The sequence below is a fragment of the Cygnus atratus genome, chromosome 14 (assembly GCF_013377495.2).
Source record: "Cygnus atratus isolate AKBS03 ecotype Queensland, Australia chromosome 14, CAtr_DNAZoo_HiC_assembly, whole genome shotgun sequence".
NCBI classification, from domain to species: domain Eukaryota; kingdom Metazoa; phylum Chordata; class Aves; order Anseriformes; family Anatidae; genus Cygnus; species Cygnus atratus.
This window is the reverse complement of record NC_066375.1, coordinates 7,045,001-7,067,584: the sequence shown is the minus strand read 5'-3', so window position 1 is coordinate 7,067,584 and position 22,584 is coordinate 7,045,001. Positions and strand designations below refer to the sequence as shown.

The 22,584-nt window shown below is 47.6% G+C and overlaps 1 protein-coding gene and 1 long non-coding RNA gene across 4 annotated transcripts in view; one reads left to right on the top strand and one right to left on the bottom strand.

Annotated features, from left to right (window-relative positions):
- Window positions 1-322: 322 nt before the first annotated feature.
- Window positions 323-12,701, top strand: LOC126913478 (uncharacterized). Its single transcript, XR_007708857.1, has 3 exons — window positions 323-406; window positions 10,217-10,396; window positions 10,734-12,701. It is a non-coding gene; the product is annotated as an uncharacterized LOC126913478 (long non-coding RNA).
- Window positions 12,702-15,425: 2,724 nt separating this feature from the next.
- GRIA1 (glutamate ionotropic receptor AMPA type subunit 1) overlaps window positions 15,426-22,584 on the bottom strand; it is a 120,347-nt gene continuing 113,188 nt past the window's right edge. For all 3 annotated transcript variants that reach the window (XM_035559831.2, XM_035559833.2, XM_035559834.2), the window contains 2 exons: window positions 18,101-18,235; window positions 15,426-15,731 (listed from right to left, as the gene is read on the bottom strand). In XM_035559831.2, the coding sequence (XP_035415724.1) occupies window positions 15,543-15,731; window positions 18,101-18,235 (324 nt within the window). In that variant the 3' untranslated portion in view covers window positions 15,426-15,542. The remainder of the gene's footprint in view (window positions 15,732-18,100; window positions 18,236-22,584) is intronic.

Below are 22,584 nucleotides of genomic sequence, written 5' to 3'. Positions count from 1 at the left end.
GCGGCTGCTGAGGCGCATGGGATGCTGCAGGCACCGGCCGGGGTGATGCGATTGCTTTTTGCCCGAAGCCAAATTGCCTTGGAAATTAAAAGCTGCTGGAGTCACAGAAGAACTGCAGTCCTGGGGGTGGGAGCGGAGCTTGTTGGTGTGACAAAAAGCCCATGGACTATTTTTCCCTGATAAGGAGAGACTTGTACCAAGAGAGGACCGGAGGACAGGAGGCAGGAAGTGCTCGGACCACTCAGCTGGGTCTGAAGTTAGTGACGCATAACTGATGAAACTGCAAAGCCAGAAAAAAAGCTCTCCCTAAAATGGTTTTTCTGGAATGGGAAGGGCCCAGGGTACCCAGAGACAGCCACAAACAGGGCAGGAGAAGCAGGGACCCTCCTGGCTTGGTCCTCCTCGGGTGAGTTGTTGCTGCAGGGCACCGCTGGCTGGGGAGCCATGGGGTCACAAATGGGACATGAGGGGAGAGAGTGCCTTATGCTCTCCTGTGTGGGCTCTTCTCCTGGGCTTCATTGGTGGCACACAGCCATTTACCCTCACCTTTTTTAACTTTGGATGGTCTTCCTCACTCCTCTGAGTGGCCCTTGGGCAGGGAGTGTGCAGGCTGCCCAGGGATGGCCAGGAGGGACGTCCCCTGTGCAAAGCTGGTGGCTGGGGCATGATGTCCGGATGGCTTGCACGACGTTTGGGTGAGTTTGGGCTGAAGGGCAGCTGTATTCTCCTCTGGTTTTGTAAAGGCTCCAAGATGCCCCTGGAGAAATGTGCCTTCTTGTCCCCACCACAAAGATGCACGCACAGCGCTTGGCTTCCGAAAACATGCGAGGGGCTGGTGTCAGCAGAAATGTTCTGTCCTCTTCGACCTCAGTGTCAACAAAAGCCAACATAAAAATATGTATATATATCATCTAAAAAGTGCAGGAGGCACAAACATTGTTTTAATCCTCGGGAGAAACCAGAATCTTTGACGCAAGCAGACACTAGGTGGCAAGGAGAGAACTAGAGATGCCGCAGGAAACACCGCGGGCAGCCCCCGCGAGCTGCCAGAGGGCCGTTTGCCCACAGCCCTGGGGATCACAGGAGACATCTCCTTACGGAGCTGAGTGCTGCCTCCCCCAGTGAGATCAGGGGTCCAGGCAGGGGAACAGGTAACAGGAAAGACAGTGATGGAAGAATTGGTCAAGGGAAATATATAAAGACAGGAGGGGATGTCTGGGTGCTCTGAGAAGACTGCATCAACAACCCTTGACATGAAAGTCTCCCTGTGGCATTTCTGTGCTCCGTGGATGCACACAGAGGCAGCAATGCCTCCCCACATGGCTACCAAACATTGCCCATGGAGGCTCACGCTTTCCCCCTCTCTGGAGGGGGCCAGGAAACGCTCTCCCAGTTACCCATTCAAGACCTACTATAGGCTCCCCATTTTTTTTCCCAATTTACATAATTTTGGGTTTCTCAGCCTGCAGAAAGCAAATTGCCTAAGCCTTTCCACCTGCTGCACTGCCATTTTCAGCCCCCATTCCACCTCCCCTGGCTCCGGAGCTGGGCAAAGCCACGCCACACAGTCCTGCCTCGGTCTTGTCAGCTAGCAACCTTTTGTTGGCTCCACAGACTGTATTTCAGGCCTGATGTGAAGCTTTGCTGCAATCCAATCAAACCAATATTCCCTGGTTGGCTATTTCTTTCCTGGAAAAGTCACTTCCAGTAGTGTTATCACTTCAGCAGACTCACAGGAGAAACCTTATGAGGCCTCTGAGGATTTTCATGCTAATGAGCTCTAGTCCATCATCAGTTCATCACTGTTTGTGTTTCACCTGGCTGTGTACAAAACCAGGGACTCCTCTGGCACAGCTCTCTTTGTTCACTGTCCCTTGCCATCCTGGAAGAAGCTGATATTAAAGGAGAAGAATGAAAACAAAAATATCTTTTAGCCCCAGATCAAGAGATGTCAGAGTCATAAAAACAACAGTGACATGTCAGGTGCTTGAGGCATCAGGAGACCTGCCCAAGGTTTCAGAAGGAGCTGGAAGGACCAAGATGTCTTCAGAGGTTCCCACCTGATTATGAGAAAGCTAAACACTTGGTTAGCACACCTTCTTCCCACTGGCCAAGCTACAGCGGTAATGAAATCCACCATGAAAATCCACCAAAGGTTCATCTTTTGTCTCTCAGCATCTTTAAGCCTTAATGCTCCTACTGCTTTCCTTCCCCTGCCTCCTCTCCCAGCCCCACAGGACACAACCTCCTGATGAGCCATGCTCGTGAAAAGCTGGAGGGGATTTGCCACGTGTTGCTTCCAAAGGCCCAGGGGCAAGAAGCTTTAATTGCAGGATTTTTTACACAGGGTGTTAAAATTTAATAAAGTGAGTTTCTGATTTCCCTTTAATGAGATGATGATTGTGTGTATGAGATAATGTTAGGTTCTGTTGGTGGGAACCTCACAGAGGGGTTTTAAGTAATCAGACCAAGAAAGAGACAAAACTGAAACCCAAGCCTGTGATAGTTATCCTGTCTTAAGGACTTACTTTGCAACTTCCTTTAGAGATAAGAAACTGGGATCATTTCTTGAACATTATAGCACGGCCAGGGATCTTCTTTTTAAATGGCTTCCCTTGGGAAATGGGGCAGGAGGTGGGCTTTTGAGTTCGCTTGATTGTGAAGACAGCAGGGATGGTGTCTTCTGGGGTGTGTTTGGGGAGTGCAGGGTGAGCGATGCTGAATGAGGTCGGGTGAAAAGAAAACCCTGTTCAGAGCCAGGACAGCCTGAAAGCATTGAAGCCACTGAGAAACAATAATAATAAAAAAAAGCCTGAAATTGTTCCCTCAGCCACTCTGGCTGCCTTGCTCCTCGGCTTCCCTTCCCCTCCTTTCACTTCATGCTACCTCCACACTGAATTTTGTTGCCCTACTTTTGTCCAACCTTCTCCTAGAGATAAGATAAACGCTATTTTCAATTAACAAGATGTGATTGCTGAAAGCAATAGGAGGCAGTTCATTTAGAGCCAGCAAATTAATTGAAACCTAAATGTACATAGTCAGTCTATTGCTGGGGGGGCAATTATTACCATCACTTGGCCCTTGCCACACGAGGAGGCAGCATCTGCCAGCTCCGCAGCTGGGCTTTGCTCAAGTGCCCAGGCAAAAACTCGCTGTGATCTTTCCTGCAGGTCCTCTCTTGGCTGCTTTTATCCCACCTTTATCTCAGAAGAGAAAGCTCTGCACGGCCGTAACTGTAAATTAGAGCAGGAGGGTGTTTCCAGGGCCTTTCCCACTGATGGGACCCAAACTTGGTTTCAAAAGCAAGTGGTTGGACATGGCAAGATCTTCCTCCTCATTCCTCTCCTCCTTTGGAAGGGCTTTTGCTGCCATGTGCAAGGTGAAAGCAGGATCCATGTGATATTCACCAGCCATCCAGATCCTGCCCTTTATTCCTGCCCAGAACAACTGTTTATGAAGATACAGCTGGATCAGCAACCTTGGGGAATTTTCTTTTCATTAAAATATGTTTACAGATGACAGGTAGCAGAGGGCAGGATGGCAAAGCACTCAGCCAGTGAAAGAAATATCCCATGGTAAGAATGCTGCTTCATGCTGTTCAGGCCCAAATGCCTGATTGATGCTTCATGGGGCCAGCCCCAGCCTTGGGTTTTCTGATGGTTTTCTGGAGCTCTTCAGAAAGGCCCCGCCAAACGCTGCTGCTCCTCAATCTATGGATCAGGGCACCGTAGGAAACAGCCCACTCCTTACTGCACAATCCACCTCAAAGTGCTAAAAAGCAGCAATTACCAGCCAGCCTCTACCGGCGAGGCGACAAACCCACCAAACAGAATTGTCTTTTTCCCGCTGCGCCTCGCTGCCGCCGAGCCAACTGGCACAAGGACGCTGCTTTTTTATTCCTGTACAATTTACGCTCGTAAGCCTCTCTTCTCTGCCTCCCTGCCAAGTGTGGGGGCAGCCCCACGTGTCGGCTCGGGAGCATTTCTGCGGCGGGCTCTTCTCTGCCAGCCAACTTGGTGCTCGTACGAATCTTCTCTCAACTTCGAGCGATGCCGACAGCGGGGGCCGCCGCGGCACAGCTCCGCTTACGGAGCCTGCATGTTCACAGGGAGCAGCTGAAGCTGAAGAAACGAGGAAGGCGACACCGCAGCACCTGCAGAGCATCGCCTCCTGCTCCTCCCTGGAGAGCGGCTGGGGCTGGCTTTGCCAGGACTCAGAGCAAGGGCTCCTCACGCACTGATGGCTGGTTCGTTATCCTCCCTATATCCCAGCTCACCATCCTTGGTCCCTTCTCTGTCCTGCTTTCTTGCTTTGGCTTTCAGGAGAGGTTTCCCAGGCTGACCAGCAGCTTGGAAGACTTTTCAGAGAGAGGATGTGGGGCTGCCCAGCTGAGGAATTGCAGAGACCTCCTGTCCTTGCCCTTGGCAAGCCCACACTCTGGTAAACCTGATGAGCACGATTAAACCCCCAGAACACCCCAGTGAGGACACTTCATGCTCAGGTGTCATTTAGGTGACTGTGGCCAGCATGCCACTGATAGGCAGGGATGGATAGGATAGGCAGGGTGAGGCTGGAAAGGATTTCTTGCACCACTGAATTCCCAGTTACTCCAGTCTCAGGTCAGCTTTCTCTATGGTGTCCGGCCAGGCTCATGCACGATATTTTTGGTACCACGCAGTGTGGTTCCCCTACTCAAAGTCTCTTGCTGTGACCCCTGAATGTGTTTGCTTTTTTATTTATTTATGATTGTAGCACATTGTCCCACTGTTGTCAAACATCCGTTAATTGGCCAGCTTCACCTGCTCTTTTCCAGCAGTGGGTAGTCTTGCAGCCAGCACCTAAATCATGGTGTTGAGCCACTGCCTTTCATCCTGTTTTTCTTCCCCCCAGACTTGAACTCTTTCAGTTTTTCATAGGAATTAACAGTGATTGCAAGATAAATCCTCTGCAAAAACTATATGTACCCTTCCTTCCACCCAGTTTTGCTTTGCAGCACAACTCATTATCTTTTCCTTAGATGTCTCACTTTGACAACTTTTCTTTTATAGTCTTCATTTTAGCTAATGAGCTCCTCCACAAAATCAAATGTTTTCGTGAAGCTCATTTCCATTAAACCTACCGCACCTTCCTCCCTCAGAAACACAAGCATCTTCAGGAGAAAAACAGACAAACAAAACAAATCACAGCAGTCTGTCACGGTCTGACTCTGGAAAAGCACACAGTGTGGTTTCTCTTGTTTGCAGACTGTTGGCACGAGTCTGGATATTCCTCCCTGGCCTGGAGATGGGCTAGATTTGCTCTTCCTGGCACACAGCACTATCTGATGCAGTATAGTTATCAAAAAGTTATCCTCCCAGCCCTGCAGCTCTTTGCAACAGTTTCTTATGAAGCCCCAGGCACGTTACTCAGCAGTTTTCAGGATACCTTTTGACCCCTCTTAATCACCATCCCATTATTTCTGCACAGCAGCCTCAGCTCTCTGTCAACAGCTGAAGAACTTCTTGCTGTCAGACAGATTAACCAGCAAGTCCCACAGCCTGGGGTAAGGGAGCCTGAGGACAGGGCTTCTTCCTCCTACTTGGGGCATTAAAACCAAGCCAGTCCTTTTCTCCCTTCTCCTCTCTAGGTCCAGGAGAGGATGCAGGCAGGTTGCAGAAGCCTCTCTGCGTGAGGGCAGCAAGCCACCTGCCTCCCCACTGCTCTTGGGATCTCCTAGCTCATTGCAGGATCCAGCAGAGCATTTTCTGCAAAGCTACAAACGTGGGCTTTGCTTATCTTACGCCTTAAAATATCTGTCTGAATTAACTTTTCAGTCCCTTCAGGAAACACAACAGAAGGAGAGGGAGGTGATGTGGAGCTCCTCCTCCTCATAGCATCAGAGCACAGACTGTTCCCTTCCTCTGACCTGGTGCGTACTTATGGCGTCACAAAGTCCTTTTATAAAAGGATGAGGGTTTGCAGTGCTAGGATCCTATCAAAGCACAGACAGAGCTTTTGATGTCTTGCTGAATTCTGCTAGATATCTAGTGGGGCCTCAGATGGCTGTTGGAGCCTAACACCTGCTCATGAGTCCCTGGGAAGAGATGCTTGCAGCTGCTAGTGTTACAGTTGATGACCCCATCTCCTACCAGGGGTACTAACCACCAACGTGGGGGCAAGCTGGCCACAGAAGGCTTAATTTTTAATTCCCTATGAGCCTTCAGTGTGCACAAACCTAACAGTTTGGTCGTCTGCCTTTGGAAAGCACAATTAACAGCATCATGGTTTGCTCTTTCATCTTATCATAGGGATTACCACACCAAAGGGAACTGACAGTAAGGATGTAAATGTCCCGACATTTCTTGCTCCAAAAAGCTGCTCTTTGTGCTTGGCTTTGATTTGTTTTATTGATCTTGCTTTCTTTTTAGATGACACACGTCCTCACATGCGTGCAGACACGCATGCACACAAAGCTCACTTTGAACGTATCAATTGCTGCCCATTGAGAAAGATCAATGCTTTCTTTAAAAGGCCTTATGATGTTAGATTGCTTTCAAATGGCCCTCCCAACTTCCACATATTCCTTCCCGCAGCCAAAAATACGTGAGAGTATATACATTCACTTAAAATTCACAACTACTTTAGCGGAAGAAAGTTTGAACGGGTCTTTGCCACATCTCTTCCTAGGTTTCAGCTGAACCAGGACTCTGGATTATGATGGCCATTGGTCCACAGCCACATTTCAGCACAAAAATGGGAAAGAAAATCACAGCAGCCTTTATCCGGTCTTTCCCAATGCTTATTGGATTGAAATTAGAAGTGCTTATGACCATTTTTTGTCAGTTAAAACCCCTGAAAAACAGAGAACTCATAAACTACCTCTGTGGCAACTAAAACCCACGGGGTCCTCCAGACCCCCTGCGAGACCTGGTGGGCAGGATGGTGCTGGTGTCCCACCGCCCTGCAAAGCGGGAGGCAGCAGGGGGACCCCAGGCTGCTGACACCGTCCTGTCCCATGGCACAGCCTCACCTGTCCCTGTGCCAGTGCTGGTGTCACCCTTGGCTGCGTGAGCACGGTGGTGAGGGTATGGAGTTGGCAAGGATGAAAATGAAATATGGATAAAATGAGCTGAGTGGTAGGGATTTTCTGTCTGTCTAACAATAATAATAAAAAGGCCTCCCCCAGCCTAAGTTAGTGGATGCTTTATTCAGAAAACTTCCTGGAAATCTCTGCTGTTCTACGTCCAGTAATTGCAGTCCATTTGCAGCTGGCCCTTGGCTGCTAAAGGTTTCTCCAGAGAGGTTTCACTCCTGCCCGTCTGCCCTGCCTGTCGGGCTGTGCCTTAGTGTAGCAGCTTCCCAATCACAGCCCTTACCGGGCTCCACAAAGGAGAGGCAGCAAGAGGCCACTATAATTTAACAGCAATAATACTCAGCACTTAGGCAGGTGTTAGAGGGCTCAATTGAGCCATTAAGCATGAGCAGCTCCTGCCATGATGAGAGCCAGCGGGCACGGGGCTCTCAGGATCCCTCCTGGACCACAATAGCTTCCGCATCACCCCCGGGCTGCCCCAGGAGCTGGGAAATGTCCCGACAAGGCAGTGGCCACCACTGTGTGGTCTGGACTGGGATCTGCTGCTGCTACCGCTGCTACAGGTGGTTATAGGGTCCCCACAACCCAGCTGTGGAGCACCAAGCCACAGCAACCTGAGGGGATGAGCTGGGGGTGCAGGTGTGGGTTTGGAGGAGAAGCACAGCGGGTGGGCTGTAAGGCTGCTGAGCTGCTGGGAGAGGGGACAGGCCACGGCCCTGGGGCCCTGCCTTCCTGGTGCCCCTTCTGTGTCTGATGGGCCCTGGAAGGATCTGAAACTCTTGTTTTTTTTTTTTGTTATTTTGGTTTATTTTTGTCTTTTGTTTGTTGGCTTTTTGTTTATCTGTTTGGCTTTTTGCTTGTTTGTTTGGCTTTTTTTTGGCTTGTTGTTTGTTTGTTTGGTAAGTCATCCCAGCCCGCCCTGCAGCCAGCAGTGACTGGAATCCACAAAAGGCCACACTGGGCGCACCCATTTCCAACCCTGTTTGCACTGATCTGACTGGGATGTGATGCCATGCACCCATCCGGGGGCTCCTGTGCCTGCGGCCTGCCCGGGCCCTGCTGGGCCCTGCCAGCCCACAAACATGCCACAAGGCCAGTGCCACAAACATGGCGGCAGCTGACCGGGCCTGGCCACCAGAGCGAGGCCTTTCCCCCAGGCCCAGCTTTGCTCCTGCTCTCGTGAAACCACGGCGTGCGAGGAGCTGCATGAGGGCACCTGGCAGGGCAAGGGGCGGCTGGGAGTAGCCCCCCCAAAACCAAAGCCGTTCCCCCAAATGCTGTGTGTCCCTTCACAGAGACTCTTCCAGACCAGGAGCATTTTCTTTAACAAATATGAATCTAATGAATTGGGCCTGATCTAATTATGCATTCTGCATTAAGCCGATGCTCCCACTGTCTGCAGCTGCTAGCATAATTAAACTTAATGTATTTTTAATGATGTCTTCTTAACTCATGCATTCATATATGATTAGAATCAAACAGGACGAGCTGTCACGAGTCCAGGACAGATCTATCAGCCGCTCCTGATGGAACTCATGTTGAAATATTAATAATGCAGATTTCAAGATTAACAACATTGGTTTTGAAGAGGGGAAAGCTTGTCACACAGTTTGAGCTAATCTGAGGCAGCAAAACGTCTCCCCTTTCAAGCTCAGCCTCTCCCTGTCTTGCACATGTGCTCCTGGAATCAGGGAAATTTAAGTTTTACTCATAAAGACGTTAGAGAAGTGCACAGCACTCTGGGCAGCAGCTGCCACAGAAGCTGGGAGGATAACTGTGGCACCTCTGGGTGCTCTGTCCCAGTATATATGCTCTGTCTTTGCTTCTGTTCCCCTTTCCTGCTGTTTTTCTGAAAATTGGAAGCCCTGGGACCTTGCTTTTGTCTCTGCTCTTGTTTGGTAGAGATCAGGCTCTGTCCCCCCCCAGCCTCTGCCAGCTTTGCCTGTAACCTCCTTGGTGCAGGGGATTTGTTCCCTTGAGCTGCACACCACCTTGTGCAGTGGGGCCTGATGGAGCTTTGGGATTGCTACTTTGGCTTCAGAGTCCTATACAAAGCAGGTAACAATAATGCAACTATTATTATTATAATTTTTTTTGTATGTGTGTAATTTTTTTTTTCATTAGCCCATGGCCTGGCAGGTAGGTTGTCTTTTGAGTTCCTGAGAGCAAGTTGTGAAATTGTCTGAAATCCTTCCAACAGGAAAGCATTGATTTATTACACTGTAATACTGATGCGAACAACACCATGTACCTTTCATCTAAAAAGTCAGGACTTATAGAACACGACATGCCATTAATTCTGATGCCAGCTCAAACAGAGGAGGAAATACTGCCAAAGGGATCCAGAGAGCATGTTAAACCAGCCCTGCAGAGTAATGAACATACTTTGTGGCTGTTGCATTATACAATATTGATCCTTAGGAATGAAAAGGTACCTTGACAGCTAATTTGGGCCATCAAAAGCTTCTCTTAGTATCTATGTATGCATGTGTGTGTGTGTGTACTTTCTAAGTAGTGCATGAGAAAGAGATATGCAAACATTGGCAAATTAAACTTCTCTGAGACGAGGACTGCTGCGTTTCACTGCTCCGGAGACAGGTCTCCCCTTGCACATGGCCGTGAGCTCACTCGGGTATGAGCCCCGTGGAGATGATGCCCAGCGTCTCTCCATCCCCAAGACGGGTGCACCTTGGGGCAGCCAGGCAGTGATGCCTCCTTGGGAAAGTGTGCACCAGCAAAAGGGAGCCCAGACGAGGTGCCTGGGCACAACCAGGTGACCCAGTGCTTTGCAAGACAGTGGCTCCATGTAACACCCCATTTCCCTGACCAAGGTACCCGGCTTTCTGCACAGGATGGGTCTGGAGGCACCACGCTGCATGCCGTAAGCTGCTGCGGTGCAAGGTGTCCCCACTGCCCACTGCCCACGTCCTTCTGTTCCTGTTTACCTGACCTGGAAGATGTGTTCCTGCAGGGAACGGGGGTCACCACCCCTTTGTGACATCTGTAAATCCATCCTGCCCATGCTGGTAAACACTATCGTATTTTCTTCTAGCTTTCTCTTTCTTTCCAAGCAGATTTTTGTTTCTGAGGATGCAGACCCCAGCAGTAGGACACTGAGCAACATGTGGTATTTGCATGTTACAGCTGTTCTGTCACCCCTTTCCCTTGGCTCTGGGTGCAGCCGGGACCCTGCAGCGTGCTGTGACCATCAGCACCTCTCTGCAGAAGACTCCTTGCTGCTGAGTGGTGTGTTGGGCTACGGGATCTGTTCTGAGAGTGATCAGAAGAGCTGGAGTCTTGTCTCTGTTCCCATGCCAAAGGAAGGTGAGTTCATGTGCTGGCTAAAGACATATGGTGCTACAGAGGTGTCTGCAATCAAACAACCACCAGCTACATACCCAGAGCCTACTCCAGGCCCCAGAGGGGAGTAGCTGGCAGTGCTAGAGGTGAGATTGATGGACTAAGGAAGGGGAGATGGGAAGGGACAGAAAGGAAACAGGCGGTGATGCTGCAGGTCGGGGCCGAGGGGAGAATCCCAGAGTGGGAATAGCTGAGATACTGCTGGAAACATCATTCTCAAACTACTCCACAAGCCAGCCCTTCATGCCTAGAACTTTTTCCAGGTCCTAGCACACTAAATTCATCCCTCTTCTACACTCAGGACATCAGGAGCTGGAGAAGAAGAGAGTGGCTGCATGTAAGAAGAAAGCTGGGAGTGGTGTTACCTCGGTAATGACGCTGGAGCAACATGACCAGCAGTTTCCATGGAGCCCAAGTACTTTGGGTTGGCACTGTCTAGCATCTTCTGTGCTGGGGTTTGCATGTGGATTTTTCCCCCAAAGCCTTGACCTGCTACAGGCTGGTGGGCTGCTGTGTATGGCATGGTGATGGCCCTGTGTTTCTGTTAATTAATTTTCTGTTAGAAACATGCACCAAATTGTTCTCCTGGGGACCCAGAGCCATATGTGAGACTTGGGTGACTGTCCATACCCTTAAAAAAATGATTATGAGCCTGCATTCACAGTGAAAACATCCCCACATCTCCCAAATCTTTTGAAGGAGATTTGTGGCTGAGTTGCTGGAGCCAAACAGGTTAAAGGTACCCACTGGTTTACAGCAATTGTTGTATGTGCCCCTGTCCCGTCCCTTCACTGAGTTTGGACAATAAAATTTTTGCTGCATTTGCTGGCAGGTAGGCACATGAGCAAACAAATCCAGCCAAATCTTTTTGGAGCATCCCAGCTTTGTGCCCTGGTGCTGGGTTTCTCATCCCATAGCAAAGGGATGTCTGTCCCTAGGTGATGCATCTGTTGTTCCTCACCTGCTGCACTTTAGTATTCAGCATTTTTTGCCTTGACAACAGCCAAAGATGGTTTTATACTTGCTGGAAACTTTCTCATAAGGGATATTTTATTTTGCCATTAGGAGGGAATTTTGTCCTGCTTTTGTCAAGATATAACAGAAAATTTCTTGTGTGTGTTTGCAACCTCACTGGGAACCAAGAGTGAAGCACTGAGTGAGCAAGAAGAGCATTTTGAGACAAGGTGCACACCCACAATACAGTACTGGATGTCCAAGCAGGCGTGGAAGACCAAGATAGGCTGATGCAGCGTAGTCTGCCCATGGGAAACCTCTCCTTCAGGCCCCATTGATTTGGAGTCTCTTGTGCTTTGAAGTCTGCGGGATCACAGCCCATTTCAAAAAGCATTAATTCTGCCCCTTGCTGATCCTACTTTTAAAACTTACCAGTGGGCAAAACCCTCTTGCGAATGTTGGAGACCTCAGGTCTATAACCACAGCCCTGAGGGGTGAGCTGAGACGCCTGACTGAAGGCACTTTGGTGTCTCAGCTTCCCCAGTCAATAAATGGGAATGATGCCATGGGGAAGGGAAGTCTTCCACATCTGTGATAGCAAAGGTCATGATTATAGCTAGTCTTCGTAGCTGTCAGCAACTACATAAATGTCCATGGTCCTTTAAATCCTACTCTCATTCCCACTTCAACAGACTCTTGAAAGAGGAATTTAGCAGGTTAATTGTGTGAAAATTGAGTGAGAAATATCTTAAACCACTGAGCCTCTGAAGCAGCATGACAGCTTCTAGGAAAGCCAATCCTGGTGTGGATTTTTGGACCAGTGCTGGTTCTGAATAATTGCTGAGCTGACTACGTCTTCTCTCTGGGTAAAAACAAGCTAAAATCCTCGAATAGCCCTCCTCAAAAAGTAACCAAGAACAAGAAGCAAAATCTTTAACTTTGAACCCAATGAATATTTAGTTTCCTGACTCTTGGGTAAATATTAGATAGATTCCCAATTTCAACCTGAAGCAGTTTATTTGGCTGCTGTTCACAAGTCAGACACAGCAATAATCAAGGAAATCTCGTTTGATTCAGGTTGGGTAATATTGCCTGAGGGATAACATCATTTTCACTTCCACACATCCAGCACTGGCACAAAATGGTATGGACAGGTATGAAAAATGCATCATGGATCCTTGGTGCTGAGATTCCAGCTGATAGTTTCATTTTTATGTAAATAATAATTACCAGTAAAAATGTTGCTTGAAAAAAGAGAATGTGAAAATAAAAACACTGTTGAGTTTGATAAAGCAAAATCCTTTGCAGTATTGCCAAAAGGAAAAGAAAAAAAAAAAAGAAAGAGAGAAAGGAAAAGAAAAGAAAAAAGAGAGTTAAAACAAATATAGCTGTTAAATAAAAGATCCAGGTACCAAAGAGCAAAATTTAATGAAAGCCAAAACTGTTAAATATGGATTCCTGTTGAGAAAAAATGTCAATGTCTTTAAGAGTTTTACTATTACTCTATTTTTAAGAAAAGTGTAGTAAAAATACATATTACAAGTTAACATTTTTCCACGCTTTTGTCCTATTCCTCTTTTTTTTTTTTTTTTTTTTTTAACCCCATCACTGATGAAAAGCCTTTGAAGACTCCGTCTCACATCTTCACGTCACAGGCGGCCAGTCCTAGCACGGGCGCTTCAACGTCTGCCTGCCCAGCTGGGCTCCCCATGCCCTGCCACCACAGTGGCTGTGTCTGGAGGAGGACAGGGTGCAGCACCCAGCGGTGCCGTGGCAACGTCCGGGATGCGGCTAGAGCCGGGGCAAGAGATGCGTCCGAGGGCTCTGGGCATGGAAACGGGCTAGCTTGAGGGATGTTCCCACTGCACTAGCACTTACACAGAACTGAAGTTAAAAATAAGGAAAGAAAAGTGGATTAAAAATATCGATAACCAACACAAAGTGACCTGAAGAGGTGTTTGGAGCAGCTGATGACAGAACTCATGTTGGGTAATTGGAGATCGCAAGGGCTTGCAGTAGTGGAGAGAGGAAAGCACATTGGCACAAGACATGCTGTGCCCGAGCTTCAGACCTTGATTCTTTGTCTCACTGGTCTCCAAAGTGTTGCAGGACAAGCAGGTAAATGGAACAGATGCTTTGGACCAGGCTGGTGTTAAAGGTGGTAAACATATTGCTCTGCACAATACACTAATGGAAACTGGCATTCAGGCAGCTTCCAGCTCTAGTTATGGACAACTGTATAGACAGGTCCTCCTCGTAGACCTGTGCCAGTCATTTGCCTGCATCATTTTGTCTTCACTTGCATCCCTTCTTTTCCTGCTCCTCACTTGCTACGTTGCAGGAAAATTAAAAAATAAATACATAAAAAAATAATAAAAAAAAAGAGTGAGAAAGAAGTTCCGAATGCTCCACTAGCAGCTCTGTCCCCAGACAGATATTTGATGAGTCCTGTGAGAAGTTTTGAACTTTATTTGCCATCAGTGATGGACTTGTGAGATGGGACAAGGCCGAGTGGGTTCCCCATGGTCCCTGCCCTGCAGATCTTCTCTCTCTAGATGCTCCCCTGGGGATCCTTCACTTCTGGGGAGGTGTCTCAGGCTCACCAGGGTGGGAAGCATTTTTCTGTCCATGCCAATGATTCACAGAATGAGTCTTTTGTGCAGTTCTGGAAAACCATCCTTGCCCCTTTGACCTCCGTGCCTGTAGCTGGACTCCCATCTCTCTGCCCAGCAGTGTGGGTTTCTGCAATTCCAAATTTGGTGTCAGCAGCCTGCTCTCCTGGCTTGTGGATGCTTTCCCCTCCCTAAGGACACACAAGCGGGAATCTGCTACTTTTGGCTTTGTACCCAGAGTACAGGCCACAACTTGACAGGAAGGCTGAGTCTGGCCAGCCCCGATGCTATCCAATGTCATGGATGCTTGAATGAAGCTCTTGTAGGGTCTCCTCCGTGGTTTGCTTCAGCTGTTTCTTCCAGGAAGCTATTCTGGCCAACTAGCTAAAAAATGTCCCTTGTAATTAGAAAAATGGCCATAAAGGGATTTCAGAGCAAAAAGTCTGCGATAGTCCCATTGCAGCCCCGTGACTTCTAGCATGTTTTACTGGTTAATAGGCAGCCATCTAGAACTGGATGTCTTGTGATGGTCTATTCCCAGTTCAGGGTGGTTCCTTTAAGTGACCACCAAAAAGGGAGCACACACAGAAGCTAAGCAATGAAGAAATGGTTCACAATTGCTTATTAGCCCCCAATAACCTAGGCAGGAGAGTGGCATGTGAGGGGAATACTGCATTTACCTTTTCTCTTCCATAAACAGCAGCCTACCATGCTCTTAGACCGACCACCTGCTCTAGTATGCCATGCATGATGCTCTCCTCTCCAGGCACATGATCCTTCTCTTGAACCGCCACTCATCATCTCTGGAAGAATTATCTCTTTGTCATCAGATTACCTGGGGTTTCCAAACTCACTCATGACTTTGCCCCTGTAAAACAGCCTCATGTTTTTGTTCAGGTTCTTCTTGTGTCAAGTCCTTCCTGTTGCAGGGAGAGCCATTCGCAGCCCTGTCTGCCTTGTTGCATTAACTCCACACCCTGAGTTCACAACAGAACAACGGAAGGCAGAATCATGATGGAGAAAAGGGGTCAGTGCTGATGCCCTGCAGGGAGTTTGACTTGCCATTCGTCGGATTTTGTTTTTGCTGTTAGTAGCTCAGACGTTATAGTTTGCATCCCGAACTAAATCAGGTTAAAGGGCTGAGCAGGGAAAGGGGAAAGGGCTGATGTTACCCTGACACCACAGGAATTAGTAAGAAAAAATATATATATTGCACACACTAAGACTTATTAACAACCAAGTTAAAACAAAATGGCATAGTCCTCATTAGTGTTCCAGTGGTTCTTTGATCAGGGACGGTTCACGAGTCTGTTAAATCCCATTACGCTCTCCTTATTGCAGTACAGACCTGTTTCTGTTCTCCTGCCGGTGGATCTGTTTGCAAAAGAAAAAGGGAAATAGAGTTGGTTTCCTCGAGAAGATCCATCCAATTGTCCCTTCTGTCATCATCATTTGTCTTGTTGGTGTTGGGTTTGGTTTTGGCTCTGGAGGGGGTGGAGTTGGGCTGCCCCTGCTCTCACCCAGGCAATGGGTCAAAAGGCCAATTATAATCCCGTAGCTCCCAGGGACATGCCGGTGCTGTGGCTCATGCACGGGATCGTCTGCATGGATTTGGGGAAATCGTGGCTGACCACACGTCCGTTTTCTCCACTGCCTCCTGCTGCAGCCGGCCTGGGAAGGGTTGATGTCCGTATGGCTTCGTTGATTGATTGCTGTGGGATTAAACAAAAACCCTTTTTAGGAAAGACAGGGGGGTCTCCCCCTGTCCTTAGCAATGTTGGAGAAATTACAATATAAACCAGTGTTGTCTTTGTTACTGTTCTCTCCTTCCTTGTCTCCATTCACTCTCACTTTCTGCATGTCCCTACTGCGTCTGATCTGTTAATTCACATCTCTTCCACATTAAAAATTAAATGTTTCAGCAGTATTTTGGGGTATAAAGCATACGTGCCATATGTGAAAACTATTCAAACCCTACAACATCAGAACAGCCACAGTGGATCATTCTATACACTTCCCCCATAGATATGCTATTACTACTCCTGTTCTGTTACATGTGGTGGACTCTGACTCACTGCAAGCATATGTTTAACTTTCCTCGTGTGAGAAGCTGAGCATGAGCCTTTGTTTTTGTCTACAGAGATAACTGAGGTAGCCAGGAAATGCAAACCTAATTCAGGAAACCAAATCTCATCTTCCTGTTCCAGATACTGTCCAAAACATTTGCTTTACGAGATCTATGGAAATTGGTTGCTTAGAACAACTATACTAAGAGATGAAGTTCTTTTGGTTTCTTTGCATTCAAGGGCACTCCCGTCTGTTTTGATCTGGGATGCCCAGGTGAAGAACCATCCACAACAGCTAAATCTGGCAGGACTGTTCAGAAACTGTCACTTAGTGGCTCGCCAGGCATGCAGCAGCCTCCTGTGCTGGTGGGATCTGCAGCTTGCCCTGGTGTCTGTCAGGCTGGCTGAGCAGAGGAAGGGTTGAGGCCCTGTGGAAGGGGATTTGGACCATCTTTCTGGGCACTGGGCTCCACAGAATGCCCTTGGGGTGGGACCACTGATGGTAGGAGACAGGCTAAGAGACCAGATAACACCAATTAGGGGAAGTAATTCCCATGGTGGCTGGTTATAAAATGGCACAAGCACTGCAAGCCAGCACTGACATGAGCTATTGGGGCATTTTGGGTAATCCAGAGAAGCCAACACCAGGGCAGAATCTCCTTAGGACTAAAGCTATGGAGCTATTGCACAGTGATACTCTTGTCACAGTGTTTTTGTGACATACCTCGCTTTACATTGTAGACAGCAATTACAATTTAGTTCTTTTATACTCAGGGACATTAATTGCATACCTTAATTTACCCCTGAGCTCAGTGTACCTCTCACTGCCTGTAGAATTTTCTGAATCTCAGTGGGAAAAGAGCTATTGCACATTTTCAGTGAATGAGAAATGTTATTATTGCTGACAAAAACATTAAGCATGTTGTGAAATGGTGACATTAAACCCAAAGGAATGATTGCTTATTTTCCTTTTGATTCTGGGTATGTTTCAGTGCCCGGGGAAGTAAAAAAATCTCTGAATTTTATGAAATTTTCTGCATATTTCATATACTATACTGACTTCCATGCTCATGGGAGAGGTCAAGATGAGGAAGAAATGGGATGCGTTACTGTTACAGCACAGATCCTGCTGCACCCTCATGCAAAACAGTATCTGTATAAGGGATAACCTCTGCTAGTCATCTGAGTCAAGACATACTTGTTCTACAGATGCTGCATTAAATGTGTATTCCCAAGGCTCTCAAATCTAATCCCTCTTGACATGACGCTGAAATTTAGGCAGACCAGAATTTAGGCCTGAAACGAATCTCCTGGGTCATAGGAAGTACACTTCTGCAAGAGCATGACAGAGTGGAGAAATAAAATATTTCAGGAGATCTCAGGGCCCAGTTTCTCTCCAAGAGATCCCATAAATCTTAATTTGGAGACCCCACATCACCCACTCCAGGGCATGTACTTATGTATGTGGGAGAACATTGTCCAGCTGGGGTTAAAGGCTGGAAATCTGGCAAATGCTCTGAGCATCTATCATTGCTGCCTACCTGCAAATGGTGCCAGCAGGATGCCAGCAGAAGGAACAACAGGATCTGATTCATTACTGCACTACCCCAGTTTTATCTTGCTGTTAACTTTTTTTTTTTTTTTTTTTATTGCAGTAAAGGCTATATCACACCAACCCCAACACACTTCATCCATGCTGCACACACATTGCCATAGTCTGCTTTCTTTAATTTTAAGGAATGGCAATGTGTTCCTGTTACCATTTGTGCTATGATTTTGCTCCATATCTGGATTTTGAACTAGCATTATGCTACATCTGATCTTGCATCAGCTACCCACTATGGCCCACTTGAGCCTCTTTTAGCTTCCTCTGATGCTTCTATTCCTTTCTAGCAAGTCAAGTGATAAGGTCACTTCATTATCCCTATGTCTTGGCTTTCCACCCATGGTCTGGGCTGCATCCGTCTCTGAAGGCAGCTTTGGAGATGGGGTGGTATCAGAGAGAAGGTGTGAAAGGCCTGGGAATGGGTTGCCACCTTCATCCGCTTTGATTCACTTCTGGACTTGTAACAAAACTCGATTAAGGCAACCAGCATGGCTAGTCCGAGCCCACCGATGAGGATATAGAAAACCCCCGCCACATTGCTGAGACTCAGAGCACTCGTCTTGTCCTGGAAGAGAAAGGAGAAGAGAGGGAGGGGAGGGCATGTGGGAAGGAGAACAACAAAATTAATATGAGATTGCTCTGGTAGAGACATTGCACAATATAGCAATGTTGGCATTACATCATCTCCCTCTTTCAATGAACATGTGACATTTCTAAGAGCATTTTCAATTTTTAATTTAGTGTCTAGTAAATCTAATGTTTCCCTCACACAAACAAATATACATTTCTTCAGCAATGTGACTCTTTGTAAAGGTTTGGGATCGCCGTTTATCAATCATCTAACTTAAATGCTTATTTACCCAAAATGCCTAGTTTAAATTATTAATTAAAGAAGAAAAAAAAATGTTCTCCGCCTGTGTGACATTTGCTTGTCCCTGATGTCTCGCCTGAAATAACCTGCTCTCTTGGAAATGCTCATTCTTTCTTTCCTAGATTGTTTCCCCCGCAAATTCTGTTGCTGAGCAACACATCGAAATGACTGGATTTTCTTTTCTTTCTTTTTTTTTTTTAATTCCTTTCCTCTCCGATATTGAGGTTGAGGTGACACCTGAGCTGTCCTCATAAACACATCTCATTTCTGTGTAATAAGACAGTTATTTCATATGCAATCAAGACCCGCTGATGCATGTCTAAGCTAATTATTTGGTTTGCAATAAATAGGGCTATTAATGGACTGCTACTCACAGTCAGCATCTATGTTCTGATTTTGCAATGCCTAATGAATGGTCATGGCTCTCTGGGGAAGAGGCGAGTCTCGGAGTTACTCATTTCACCAGCAGGGAAACTGAGTCCCCACATCCAACCCCCATGTCACTCAGTGCTGCTCTCCAAGCCCTGTCCTCCAGGTGGATTTTTTGGGTCAGGGATAGGACCAAAGCTCAGCTCCATGTACCAGGCTCTTGTTTCTAGGTCAGGCTCTCTCTTTATAGTCCAACCAGGCTGAGGTGCCCTGCTCCATGCTTCTTGTTGCCTTGCAATATCAACTTGCTACCTACTTCCAGCACAGCTTCCCCAGGGCAGGCCCTGTTGGTATGACCAAGGTTTGACCAGCATTGATAGCTCTACTCACTGGACGATGGATGAAAACTGCATAAAGCTCATTTGAGTTGCAGATAAAGAATGATATTTATGCCCTGTACACATGTCTCCAGTTGGGAAGGAAGCCTTTGTGTAGTTCATGGTGTTTCCTGCTACTCCGTGGACACATGGATGAGTGGGTGGCACAGCTTGTTCCTTGCCCTTCTAGGACAGTTGATTCACTCACTTTCCTCAGCATCTTTTTGGGATGGACAAACAGTGGGGAAGCAGAAAGCTATACTGGAACAGTGTCAAAAAGGTCCAAAATCAATGTGAACATGGAGGGTTTTGAGTCAAGAGCAGTCCATCAGGCAACAACACCATCCTTCAGGCAGGTACAATTTGCCAAAGGATTCTGTCCTTTGGAGAACTAGGATCTGTTGGCAAAAAAGTTGACCTACAAAGCATGAAAACATTTCAGTTTTCAAAGCTAAAAAGCTCCCGTAACAGAAGAGAACTTCTTGGAATGTTCTCTTTCTTTCCGTCTTTATTTATTTCTCTCTCTCTCAATAGGAAGAAAAGAAGGTTGCAGTCAGGAATGATAAAAAATTGTGTTTTTTTTTTTACCGCTTCTCCTTCGTCTGGTCCCACTGTCCATGCAGAGCTGCAAAGCCTTCTGCCCAGTTCGAGCATGTGCCATTGGTTCCAGTGCCATGGGGAGAAACTTTCCAACCTGAAACCTCTGACGTTTGGTTAGGGTTTTTCCCTGCAGAGTTTTGGTCACTGTAAAAATCTCTATAAGTGATCTCATTTTCCATGCTTCACTGATTGGCAGAGGTTCACTGCTGTCACCATGTGTGTTACACTGCTGCAGATGTGATGGTCTCCACTGGTGGACCGCTTTGGTTCCTCTCTTGTGTAACCTTCACATGCTGGTCAGTTTGTAGTCTTGTCAGTGTTTCCTGTGTGCTCTCTGTAATCAGAGAGTTCTGCAAATATAGGCTTAATTTTTGCAGTTTCCATATTTGAAGGATAATTTATCTGGTCTTTTACAATCTGCTGTCATACATTTTTCTCTTCCAGGCTTGACTGTACCTTTGTTCACTTATCTCTTTGCAGATTACTGGGAAACCCTCATAAGCACCAGCTGAAAAATGTAGGGAGTTTTTTTTAACAAAGATTCAGAAAAACGGATCAATTTCTCTGAGAAGCCTCAAAGGCAGTCTGAAGGGGCTGCACCAGCTTGAAGGATGGACAAAGCCACTGGAGGTGGGCTGCCCTCCTTGACATCCTAATCTTTAAGCCTGGTTCCTTAATGAAAAGTGGCTGATTAGCTCGTGTATGAAGGGATGGATGGGGACAGGGAAGTAGAGCTGCCTATTTGTCTGTCTTACTAATAATTTCCAGCTTATACTTTCAGCTTGATTTGATAGAGGGGTGGAGATCTCCAAGATACTAAGGCTGTCCCAGCTGCAGAGAAGAGAAAACCTATTAATGCTCTCACTTAAATAAATGTATCGATGCAAGTAGGCATCAGGGACTCCACGTGGATCTTTGACTTGCAGCCACAGACCCTTGAAAAATTAGGCTTCATGGGAATACACGAGTTTAAAGTTTTGTTGGCCACGATGTTTTTGTAATTCGACCCCCAGTCTGGGGGCCATGGTCCAACAGGGAACTTTCTCAGCCAGCTGCAAGGGCAGGGATTTCTGGCAGCCAGGAAAGGCTGCTGGTTCTTTCTGTCCAGTTTCTTCTTGAAGAAAAGCCAGCACCAAACTGACCGGTAAGTTTGAGGAGACGACCCAAAGCAGTTTACTTCACCAGTACTTCATACAACTAATTTTAGACCTGCTGTAGTTCACCTGTGTTTGCTTTGTGCCATTATAATTACCATTATTACTATCTTGGACAACTGGGTTGAACTGAAAGGTGTCTCTTCCAGCAGCAGGGAAGGCCAAGGAAAGCACAGCAAGGCACAGCAGCAAGCAAGCCTGCCGGGATGGGGAGAGCAGCTGCATTTACCCTCTGCACCACAGTCAGGTTTCTCCCAGTGAGCCCCTGTTGCAGGAAGCCAAGGAGATGGACAGCTGCAGCAGGGCACTGAGGAATGCTTTGGGGACACCGCCGATGACGCAGCCTGGTATGAGCGAGGCTGGGAAGTGAAATTGCTCCCGTGGTGTTGCTTGACTTTTTGCTCATCCTCTCCTTTTCCTGTTTGCTTCCTCTCCTCTCCCAGCAGGACGGACGGAGAAGTTCTCTGGGTGGGAGCAGCATCTCGTCGCTTCCATTGACCTGGGGCACATGAAGGGCAGGCGATGGTGCACGCCACACCGAGGCTTTGTCTCCTGTTTTGTGCAAGCTCCTGCCCTAATAGCATTCATAATCATGAGGTCCCAAATGGTGCTAGCTGCCTGAGCGGACCCTCCCCTCCGCTCTGCTCGGGCTCTGACACCAGCTGCTCTCCCGTCGAGCTGCCCATCACCGAGCCAGCTTGTCAGTGGGAGTGTAAATGTCACCACTCGTCTCCCGCAGCGGCACAGCGCTGACGTGGGGGTAAGATTGGCAGGTGAAAAGAGAAAGAAAAACCCAGCTTTCCGAAAGAGCGGCCTTGTTGCCACAGCAACCAGGCACCTTCCCGTCTGTTCCTCTCAAACGTGGCACCGTGTCCGTCATCCTCTTTGTCATTATTTATCCTCCTTGGCTGAAGGCCAAATTTCCCCAGTTTCACACTGGGTCTGCTCCCTTCCTTTACCCTGCCCCATCAGAGCCCGTCGGCAGCACGAGGCGATAGCACCATGAGCCGTTGTGGTCTCCATAGAAGAGCTGTCCTTAGAGCAGGTAGCTCCAGAGGTTGGTGAGCACCTACACCAAGTGCCAGGCCGCCTCTACCGTGGCAAGCCCTGAAGCCCAGCAGTGAAGGACACAGCACTGGCCATCGAGTCCAAGTGCTGCCAGGAGTCTGTAGGGGCAGGGTATGAACACACGCATGGCCAGCCATGGGGTAAGGCTGTCCGACACGAAAAAACACCCTTGGTGTGAGAAGCAACTAATTCCATGCAAAGCAGGGTAAAGCTGTAGCAGGGTTTGGTCCCTATTGATTTTATAACAAAAGTCCAATTCTTGCAACTGGAGGTGTGGGAGATCCCTGTGGCTTTGATGAAGGTCCTTTTGAGGCAAAAAGCTGTATGGCTGCCCCTGCAAGCAGGTTGCACCTTGCCCTCCCTGGTGTGGAAAAAATCCTTTTTCCTCCCATTGCCTTGCAAAAGACCCAAGGAAGAGGAGAATCTCATGCATCTGCCCTGATTTTTACTGTCCTACTTGCTGTTACCCTCTAAT